The sequence below is a fragment of the Pipistrellus hanaki genome (assembly GCF_964339955.1).
Source record: "Pipistrellus hanaki genome assembly, chromosome: 1".
NCBI classification, from domain to species: Eukaryota; Metazoa; Chordata; class Mammalia; order Chiroptera; family Vespertilionidae; genus Pipistrellus; species Pipistrellus hanaki.
Genome location: NC_140503.1, coordinates 1,970,748 through 1,981,264, shown reverse-complemented (window position 1 = coordinate 1,981,264; position 10,517 = coordinate 1,970,748). Strand labels below are relative to the sequence as shown.

Below are 10,517 nucleotides of genomic sequence, written 5' to 3'. Positions count from 1 at the left end.
CCTCTTCCTCCTCCTCCTCCTCCTTCTCCTTCCTCTTCCTCCTCCTCCTTCTTCCTCCTCCTCCTCCTCCTTCCTCTTCCTCCTCCTCCTCCCCCTTCCTCCTCCTCCTCCTTCCTCTTCCTCCTCCCCCTTCCTCCTCCTCCTTCTTCCTTCTCCTCCTCCTCCTTCCTCCTCCTCCTCCTCCTTCCTCCTCCTCCTCCTCTTCCTCCTCCCCCTTCCTCCTCCTCCTCCCCTCTCCCCCCACTCCGGCCCAGCTGGGAGGACGGACTCCCCGCCCCACGACCTGCCCCGCTTCCTGCGGCTGGGCACCCCGCAGGCCTCCAGGGCTACCACGACCCCGGGAAGGCGCCCTGCCTGTGCCCCCCTGCTCGCCCTGCGCTCAGGGCTGCGCTTACGATGGCATTTTATTTTTATTTTTATTTATTTTTTACGATGGCATTTTAAACAGCGAAGCCTGGTGTTTGTACGGAGGGAATGTCCGGAAACTGCGCCGTCCGCTAATAGTTAGGGGCGGGGGGGGGGGTGGCGTGGTTAGTGCTGGGGCCAGACCCTGAAATCCCCGACTTCCCTTCCGGCGGGGGCAGTAGATGGGGGGGGGGGGGGGTGTTCTCCATCAGACCCTCCTCTTCCCGCGGCCATTCACCCCCTCGGACCGTCCACTCCTCCCCTGGGACCTTCTGCCCTCAGAGGTCAGCTCAGGAGGGCAAAGTGTAGGACGGCCATGCTCATGCCACACTTCAAATGCCAAATGCCCCGATGAACCCCAAACGCTGTTTTGCCGCTTTGCTCCGCTGTGTGACCTTCGAGGAGAGTAGGGTGTTCTACCCAAGAATGACCACAAGAGGGCGCCGAGAGCGAACCCTCCCGGCCCTGCCCCGGGCCCTGAGTCCCACCAACCACGACGCCCAGACCGGGCCGCCGCCCTCGCTTTGGAGGGTGAGGGTGAGGGTGTGGGTGAGAGGGCTGGGCCGGGGACAGTTCCATCTCAGAGATGATTGCTCTTCAGTCTTCATTCAGTCCAGTCCATCCTTCCACTGGATGGGCAGGGACCAGGCTCAGAGAGGGCGGGGCTCCTGAGGACTCAGAGCAAAGGCTGGCGTGGCCGGGACAAGCTCTTGCCTCCAGACCTCAGCGAGGGGGCTGAGAGGAGGCGGGGAGAGGGGAGGAGAAACAGAATGAAAGGCTGGAGGCGAAGGTGGGACTCAGAGCTGACTGTGCAGGCTCAGATATGGGCCTCCAGGCCCAGCCGTAAAGAGACTTCCTGTCCCCCTGTTTCTGCTCCTGGTCAGAGCTTTACTCCACACGGGCCCGAGCCCGTTAGGAGCACCCCCCGGAGCTGTGACAACCATCAGCTGACACCTGGGATGGCACCCAACACCTTAGGTGGCAGCTCGCACCCGCATTAACAAGTGCGGGAGCAGCTCTGCCCACGTGGACAGGAGTGGGGTGGCCTTGTGGGGGGGGGCCTGCAGCACACACTTTCCGGACTCCCGTGTGTCTGGCGGTGAGCAGTGATGCCCCCACTCCAGACTCCTCAAGACGAACTTGTGCAAAGAGCTCCAGCATCCTGTGGCCAGAAGTGGAGGCCTGGGATTCTGACACAATACATATGTTCACACTGATGCGTCTCTGCCTGATCTGTTCCCTCTGGGGACCATCATACCCTGAATCCATCAGACCATGAATGTGGACGGGGCCTTTTCCTCTTGATGATCCCAGAACCCAGCGCTGGAACTAGTAATATATGATAGATGTATGGTACCTGGTGAGTGGTATGTGGCAAATGGATGGTGAAAGGCGCTCCATCCAGCAGAATATTAAATAATACATGTTTAATATTATATTTATCAATAAGTGCATGTTTAGTTTATGAATAAATGGGCAAACGAATGGTAAGAAGATGGATGGATGGATGACTGAGTGAGTGATGAAGATGGGTGGTGGGGAGATGGGAATGAGAATGGCTCCCTGATGTTTATGTGTATGGATTGCATAAGAACAAAATACAAGGAGAGTAGAAGAGTGCATGTCGGGTTGATGGACAGGTGGTTACCAGGTAGGTGGATGGTTGGCTGGGTGAAGGGCTGGAAGGGGAGGTGAATAAACGGATGAATGATGCAATGGTAGACTGTGGGGGTGAGTAGATAATGGTAGGATAGGTACCGGGAGCATGCTAGATGGAGGTGCTAGGTTGTGGGCGGATGGGAGTTGGTGGGTGGTGAACGCAGCTATGTAATGGTAATTGGCTAAGACTGTAGATTGGATGGAGGGTAGAGGGGTATGGACACAGAATTGATGAATTGACGGAAACTGAAAGAACCTAGAGTGGATTAATTGCAGGTAACAGGTGTGACTGGTGGCTGAACCACAGAAGTATGGATGATGGTGATGGATCTTTCCGTAGAGAATGGATAAGCAGATGGGAGATAAGTGTGAATGGATAATGAGTGGTGGACAAGTATGTGGTGGCTGGATAGTGCATGAATGGGGCATAGATGGCAAATAAATGGGTGGCTCCTCGGTGGCTGGGTAATGGGTTGTTTCCTGTGGACGTGGAGATGAGGTGAATAGGGAATGGATAATGGGTTCTGGGTGAATAGATGATGATTAGGTGATTAATGGCTGATGGCTTAGATATCTTAGAAAAGGGATTCACGAAAGGCAAGTGGTGGAGACGGTGGAGAGATGGATGGATGGGGCGTGGTGAGTGGTATGTGGCAAATGGATGGTGAGTGGATAATGAACGAAGGTGGCTGTTGAATGAGTAGTGACTAACGGATGGGGGATAATGCACACATGATGAGTAGATGGAGGTGGGCGGAGTGCGATGGTCGGGGAATGCTCACTGCTCTCTCTGCACGCTATCCTCCGTCCTGAGCACCTAGCGCAATGCGAGGCACATAGAGGGCGCTCCGTCCATCTTCCGGAGGAAATGACTGTGGATGGTGGTAGGTGACACTTTGGATGAAGAGTGAATGAAAGCTGGTGGTGGATGGACAGATAGAAGATTCTGTGAGGTGGACAATGAATGGGTTGATAGGAGTAAGAGATGGTTGGGTGGTAGGGAAGTAATTGGTGGGTTGTAGTTCATAAAGATACGAATGGATGAGGGTACAAATGACTGGTGGTGAGTGAATGTGGATGGATGAATGGTGGCTGATTGGATGGCTGGAGGCTCGTGGGTGGGTGGTGAGTGAATCTGGATAGGTGAACAGCAGATAGATGGTGGATTGGCATTGGCAGTCAGATGTGTGGTGACTATATAAATGAACGGCAGGGCGGTAGACAGGTGTTACATACTGATGGAAAGTTGTTATATAGTGAATGGTGGGTGGATAGGTGGTGGGTGGGTGGATGGATGGTGAATGAATGTTGGACTGATGGGTATTTTCATAATGTGCTAATGCTTGGTAAGGGGAGGGTGGGAATGGATGGGAGCGTGATGGGTGGTGGTGGTGGTTGGAGAGTGGATGGTGACTGGGTTGGGTGGTTAATGGGTGTTGGATGGTGGATGGTGGGTGTTGGATGTTGGATGGTGTATGGTGGGTGGTGGATGGTGGGTGGTGGGTGATGGATGGCGGGTGATGGATGGTGATGGTGGATGGTGGGTGGTGGGTGGTGGGTGGTGGGTGGTGGATGGTAGGTGGTGGTTGATGGATGGTGGGTGGTGGATGGTGGATGGTGATGGTGGGTGGTGGGTGGTGGGTGGTGATGGTGGGTAGTGGGTGGTGGATGGTGGTTGGTGGATGGTGGGTGGTGGTTGATGGATGGTGGGTGATGGATGGCGGGTGGTGGGTGATGGATGGTGGGTGGTGGGTGGTGGCTGCTGCCTGGGGGTAGTGGTGAATGTTGGGTGGTGCACGGTAGGTGACAGTGGTTGGAGGAGTGGGTGCTGGATGAGGGACGGTGGGTGCTGAATGGAGTTGGATGCTGGATGCTGGGAGGTTGGAGGGTGGGGATTGGGCAGATCAGAGGTTGGTGCCGTGGCCTCAGGAGTCGGGGCTGTACATCCATCCGGCTGAGTGGGACCCACGTCCAGAGCTGTTGCTCCTTTTTGGGAATGGGATGGAGGTGAAAACACACACACACACACACACACGCACACACACACACACCGTGGCCCTCCACGTCCTCGCCGCTCTCCCTGGTCCTCTCCCCTCCGGCTGGGAAGGTGTCCCTCCCCGTGTCTGGCCCCACCAGTTCTGTGCCCTGAATTCCTGAACCGCACCCTGGGCGCCTGGGACCTCCAGGGAGGGGTCAGGTTGGGGGATGCGGTCTTGATAAGGCCAGACCCCGGGTCTATGGGGAGCGGAGCCCCAGGGCAAAACAGCGGGCGTGGGTGTGAATGAGGGGCGGGCCGGGAGCGCGTGGGCGGGGTGCGGGGGACGGAGCAGGGGGGGGGGGAGCGGGGGGGGAGCGGAGGGGGGGCTGGGGCTGGGGGAGGGAGGGAGCGGGGTGCGGGGGACGGAGCGGGGAGGGGTGCGGGGGCGGGGCGGGGGAGGCGGCCGCGCAGGGCAGCAGCGCCAGGCAGAGCGGAGCGGAGGTGAGTGCGGAGCGGGCGCCTCCCCGGCCCGGCCCGGCGCGCCCCGGCGGGCAGGGGAAGCGGGAGGGTGGGGTTCCATCGGAGACCCGGGAAGAGGAGGGCGTGGGGCCGCGGGAGCCCCTGGCTGGCGGGCGGGGAGCAGTGCCTGGGGCTGCACCCGAGCTGGCCTCACACCGGGGAGGGGGGGTGCTGGGAGCCTTGGTGCCCCGCGCCCGCGGCACTGGCCCTGGCGGGGGAGGCAGCCGCTCCGGGCTCGGCAGGTGCCAGCCTCACCTGCGGCTCATCCTCTCCTCTGGGGGCGCCTTTCTGGGCCCGTGTCTGTCTCGGGGTCCCCTCCGCTGGCCCCTCTGCCGGCCGCGGGTCCCCCTCCTCCCTGGCCGCAGCCGCTCTGCGCTCCCGTGAGACGGGGCGGGCTCCAGGGGAGGGTCAGGCCCGGTGGGGGGGGGTTCACCTGGGATGACAGGGGGCCGGTGGGTGTGGTGGCTGCCCGCCCCCAGGACCCCCCCAGAGCCCCCCGGGCAGTGGCCTCCCAGCCGCTCAGGGGGCCAGGGCCGAGCTGGCCTGAACCCCACTGCCCAGAACAGCGGCCCCTCTTTCTCTGGGCGCCCAGGGACCCTCCCCCGCCGGCGGGGCCTGCGGACCTGTCTCCTGCTGACCCGCTCGCCCTCTCCCAGCCCCGCTCCTGCCCTTGCCTGTCCCTGGCCGCCGCCCAAGCAGTGCCAAAGGGAGGCGTCTGCCTGCCAGACCCAGCCCGGCTCTTTTCTTCCTCGTTTTTTAAATTCTCACCGAGGATATGTTTCCCTATTGATTTTTTAGAGGGTGAAAAGGAGGAGGAGGAGGAGAGAGAGAAACTTCAATGTGAGAGAGACACATCAACTGCATTGACGGGAGACACCCGACCCAGGTATGTGCCCTTGACCAGGAATAGAACCCAGGACGCTTGGGTGCGTGGGCCAGTGCTCTAACCACTGAGGATGCTGGCCAGGGCCCACCCCACTTCTCCCTCTGGCTCAGTGCAGGCGGCGAGTCTGAGGCTGAGGCACCTCTGCCTCTGGCTGACATGAACCGGGGCCTGCTGCCCCCGCCTCCAGTCTCAGAAGCCAATTTGGATCCCCCCCCCCCCCCCCCCCCCCCGCTTCACTTCACTCTCCTCCCCCCCACCTCCCTGCTGGCCTGGCTCCCTCTCTCTCCCCCTCAGGTCGTTGACCCTCTTCCAGGAACCTTCCCAGGCCTTCAGGCTGCATCAGCCTCCGCCCTCGGGCCGCCTCAGAGCCCCAGGCACTCGGTGTGGTGCCCGCCCAGCGCCCTCCGCGGGTGGCGGGGCAGGAGGAGCAGTGACAGAGGTCCAGCCGGGCGGGGGGTGCGGGGCGGGCCGCGCTGGAGTAGCGCGAGGCTTCCGGGGGCGGGGCACCCGCCTCAGGCCACCGCCGGCCTGTCCTCACGTCTGTCCACTCACTTCCTTCCGCCCCGCAGGCCGCAGCATGAGTGGCCCCCCGCCCCGCGTGCCGGAGCCCAGCCCAGCAGAGGGGGCTGGAGGCGCAGCTGGAAAGGTATGGGTCTGGGGAGGGGTGCCAGTCCTCAGCCTGGAGGGACAGGAGGAGCCAGGCTCAGGCCCCGGCTGTGCTTGGAGCCTGCCTCAGTTTCCCCACCTGCAGTGGGGAAAGCGAGGGGAGGCTGAGCTGCCCTGGCCCGGCTCACCCCCGTGGGCCGCAGGGCTGGTCTCAGGGCAGTTCTCTGCCAGGCGAGGCAATGCCAGCGCCCTGCCCTCCGCTCTGGGTGCGGGGGTCCATGCTCCCCCCAAAGGCCCCTTGCTCTCCTTCCCTGCGCTGTGCAGACCCAGCTCCCTCCCGGCGGGCGGACAGAGGGGGCCCTGGCCTGGGCCTCCCGCCCCGAGGGGCAGCGACACCCTGCCCCCTCCTCTGCCCGGGAGGCGGGAGGCGGGCCGAGGCCGCAGCCGGGACCACAGCGCCAGCAGGAAGACCCCTCTGACCACAGCCCCCAGCCGGGGACACCTCTCCTCACACTTCAGGGCCGGGCGGGAGCCGGGAGTGGGCACCTGAGCGCAGGGCAGGTGGTGCCAGGGCTGTGTGCCCGCCTTCCTCACGGCTCTCCCTGGTTGGGGAAGGTGGACCGTGCACCACCTGCTCCCTGCTGGGCGAAGGGCCTCCGGAGGGACCAGCCTGAGCAGGGCACGGAGGGGCGGGGAGGGGCGGGGAGGGGCGGGGAGGGGCGGGGAGGGGCAGCGGGCACAGAGGGGCTCGGAGGGGCAGCGGGCGGGGAGGGGCGGGCCGCGCAGTGGACTGGCGCTGAGCCTCTGCCCCACAGCCTCGAATGGGAGGCGGAGATGCCAAGGGCACGGAGGGCGTGGGTGGGCACCGAACAATGAGCCTGAGGGAGCTGCTCCGGTCGCCACGGCAACTGCTTCCCAGCTCCTCTGAGCAGGGAGGAGGCCAGGACCAGCAGGGGACCCGGAAGGGAAGGGGCGGTGCAGGGTAGGTGCTGGTGAGAGTGCAGTCACGGTGATGGGGCCTCACCAGCCTGGGCTCCTGCCTGCAGAATGGGCCTCAGGGGTCAGCCCAAGCAGCCCTGTGGGTCCCGGGGCAGCTGTGACCCCCAGTGCCCCGTGCCCAGCCTCGGGGGCGGGTGGAGGAGGGCCTGGGGCCCTCTCAGAGCTGTGTGCGAGGGTCCCAGCACAGGGTGGGAGGGAGAGGGGAGCCCAGGGCCCGCACCGCCCTGACCCTGCCCGCCTCCCGCAGGCTGCGGCGGGTGCCAGGGAGAAGGGCCCGCGGCTGGGCCCGCGGCTGCCCTCTATCGTGGTGGAGCCCACCGAGGCGGGCGCTGTGGAGAGCGGGGAGCTGCGGTGGCCCCCGGAGGGCGTGCAGAGGGGCTCCCCGCAGAGCCAGGCTGCTGCTGGTGAGTGAGGGTGCTGTGCCCCAAAGGGAGTCAGAGCAGGTCTCCCCACCGCCCCTCGGGCAGGCCTCCCCCCTCCCTGCCCGCCAGTCCACCCAGCAGGCAGGCCCTTCACCCTCCACCTCCCCACCCGCCCCGCAGCCCGCCTGTGAGCCTCTGCCTGGAGCCTAGGCACTGCCTGGCCTTGCACTCCTCCTTCCCCCCACCCCCCAGTCACCTGCGCACACAGTCCCTCACCCACATTGGGACCCAGGTCCGCACAGGGGTGAGCAGGGAGCACCCTCAGCACCAGTCCCACCTCCTCCCTCCCTTCCTCCCTCTCGCACTGTCCACCAGGGCCAGGAGGGGTGAGGGTATGGGTGCCAGGTGCCGAGCAGGCCCAGCCCAGGTGCCCACCAGGTGGCTATGGGCCAGCCATGGCAGGCCTGTCCTGCCCACAGGTGCTGGTTGGGGTCTGAGGGCGGAGGCCGGGAGCTCGCTGGAGGAGCAGTGAGGGTGGGAGGGCCAGCCAGGAGCCCCTGAGGCGGGAGAGCCAGGGGGCTGGGCCGGGGGGTCTCTTGTGTAGTTTGGAGATGAACTTGGTCTCAGCTGGGGTTGCTTTGCACCTGCCTGCCCTCTCCCCCTCCTCACATGTCATCCCCACACACCCACACAGCAGCCCCTGGAGTTTGGGCCCGGTAGGGGCCTGCCCACCCATCCCCCCACACCGTCCCTCCTCTGTCGGTTCCACGCAGAACGGCACCAGGACACGCCTTCTGTGGGACTTGGGTCCTGGGGCGTCCCCAGGTCTGCCCGGGACCCATCTGCCGCCCCTTATTCTGGGGGGGGGGGGGTCAGGGGTTCCACAGTTTGACCTCATCCTTCCTCCCGCCCGGGGTGTCCCGGCACCCCTCCTTCCCGCGTGGGGAAGTTGCAGCCAGTCCCCCACCCCCAAGGTGCAGCCCCACCAACAGGGGCCTTCTTGTCTCGCAGCCCCCTCGCCGAGCCTGCCGGGAGCACCCGGGGACGCGCCAGGCCACCCCGGCAGCCAGTGTGCCGGCTCCGAGGCCCAGGGGTAGGACCAGGCCGGGGCCGGATTCCGCTGTCCTGCCGACGGCCACTGCTCCCTGATTCCACTGTCCCTGCCGACGGCCACTGCTCCCTGATTCCACTGTCCCTGCCGACGGCCACTGCTCCCTGATTCCACTGTCCCTGCCGACGGCCACTGCTCCCTGAGGCTGGGAGGGGCCTCAGCCCCGGATAACGCCGCCTCTGCTCACCCCTCTGGCCTCTCCCCTCTGGCCAGGCCTGCAGCGCCCCCTCTCTCACCCAGGGTGGGGCGGGAGGGACCACCCCTCGTGTTCTGTGGTTTGAAGCAGAAATAAAGGCGTTTCTAGGAATGGCACCCTCGGTGGGACTGGAGGGGCCGAGGACAGTTTGGTTCTGCCGCTGGCCGCCCAGCCAGGGTTTCTGCTCGGAGCCCCATGGCCAGGCAGGAGCGGCTCCTGGACCACCGTGCCACCCCTCCTGGGGGCCTGCAGCCCCGAGGGACCCTGCGGGCAGGACTCTGCTCTCACCCCTCTTCCGGGCAGGAATGGTACGGGGTGGGCCCCCTTCTGGGCTGGATCCCGGGAAACCCTACAAGGTCCAGTTCACAGTTAAGATCCCTGAGGTTTGAGGGAGGGGCCCAAGGCTGTAACGGGCTCCCTGAGGCCGGGAAGCTGCCAGCTGGACCCAGAGCCCACCTGGGAGGTGAGGGTCCCGGCGCCATTGCTGCTTGGCTCAGGCCCACTGCACCAGGACAGGGGGCAGAGGCCTGGGCCACTCCCCTGGTGTGCCACCCGCCCCGCCGGGCCCCTGCTCTCAGCAAGCCTGGCCACCTGGCCGGCGGAGCCTCCGGGCCTGGCGGGGCAGCGGGCATGAATGTCAGCCCCACAAACACCCAGGCGCACGCAGGCAGTGGGACCGGGCGGGAGCCCGCCCTGGGAGGCAGGCGGCCTTCTAACCTCCAGGAAGAACAGGGCGCTTCTCCAAGCCCCTTCCTTCCAAAAACAGCCCCCCCCCCCATGCAGGAGAGGTGGGGGCGGAAGTGCCAGTTTGCCTGCGGCCTGGGGTCTGCTTTCAGTTTAGTCTCGGGACCCCTGCGCCCCCACACAGGCCCAGGCGCTCCGTGGCCTCCCCTGGTCTGCAGCGCGGGAGGGGTGCTGGGTCCTTTAAGCCCCGGGGCCCTCCAGGAGGTGGAAAGCGGGGAGACACTTCCCAGGAAGTGCTGCGGGACCTGCTGACACTTTAGGGCCAGGCACGGAGGGGCGGGGTTCCAGGTCCCGCTGTGGCAGGCGGGCGGGCCATGGTGCCACACGCAGAGATTTATCCTCCCCCTCCCAGCCGTTTGCACGTGACTTCCCCGCGCCCCGCAGCCGACCCACAGCTGAGCTTGGAATCCCAGGTGCTGGAGGCCCAGGCGTGCGGCCCCCTCAGTGCCACTCGGGAGCGCCCGGTGCCGGGCGAGCTGGGAGGAGGGGTGCACACCCAGCGGGGAGCGCCCGGTGCCCGGCGAGCTGGGAGGAGGGGTGCACACCCAGGAGGCAGCCCCGAGGGGGTGCAGAGCATCCCTACCCCGTCCTCGGCTCCCGGAGCAGCTCAGGAACCCGCAGCCACCGACCGGCACCGTTAACCCCGCAGGGTCCCGCCCACCGCGCCTCCGGGGAGGAGGGGGCGGCGCCCGGGAGACGCCCCGCCCGTCCGCCCCGCCCAATGGGCCTCCGCACGGGCCGCTGGTGTTGGCGGTACCACCTTGGAGCCGGGAGCTCCGCCATCCCCAGCCAGTGGGGGCCCAGGATGGAGCCCCGGCCTCCGGTTCTCAGTCCGGCTCCGTCTCCGGTGGGATCTGCCCGTGGCCTCCGCACGGGGGTGAGGAGCGCCGGGGTCAGACGGGCACTGGGTGCTGAGGGTCCGAGCCCTGCCCTTCCCCCTGGAACCAGGTCCTGCGGAGGCGAACCCATTAGACTCACAGCAGCCCTACTTCATGGAGGAGAAAAGGGCTCATAGTCAGCAGTGCCTCTCCCAAGGGTGCAGCCCGGCCTCG

The 10,517-nt window shown here is 65.3% G+C and overlaps 1 protein-coding gene across 1 annotated transcript; it reads left to right on the top strand.

Moving 5' to 3' along the window:
• Positions 1–4,491: 4,491 nt before the first annotated feature.
• Positions 4,492–10,099, top strand: LBHD2 (LBH domain containing 2). Its single transcript, XM_084889553.1, has 7 exons — positions 4,492–4,543; positions 5,360–5,447; positions 5,742–5,886; positions 6,017–6,093; positions 7,300–7,456; positions 8,426–9,978; positions 10,029–10,099. Exons 4-6 carry the CDS (start codon positions 6,025–6,027, stop codon positions 8,509–8,511), a joined length of 312 nt encoding a protein of 103 aa, XP_084745679.1. The 5' UTR covers positions 4,492–4,543; positions 5,360–5,447; positions 5,742–5,886; positions 6,017–6,024; the 3' UTR covers positions 8,512–9,978; positions 10,029–10,099.
• Positions 10,100–10,517: the final 418 nt, after the last annotated feature.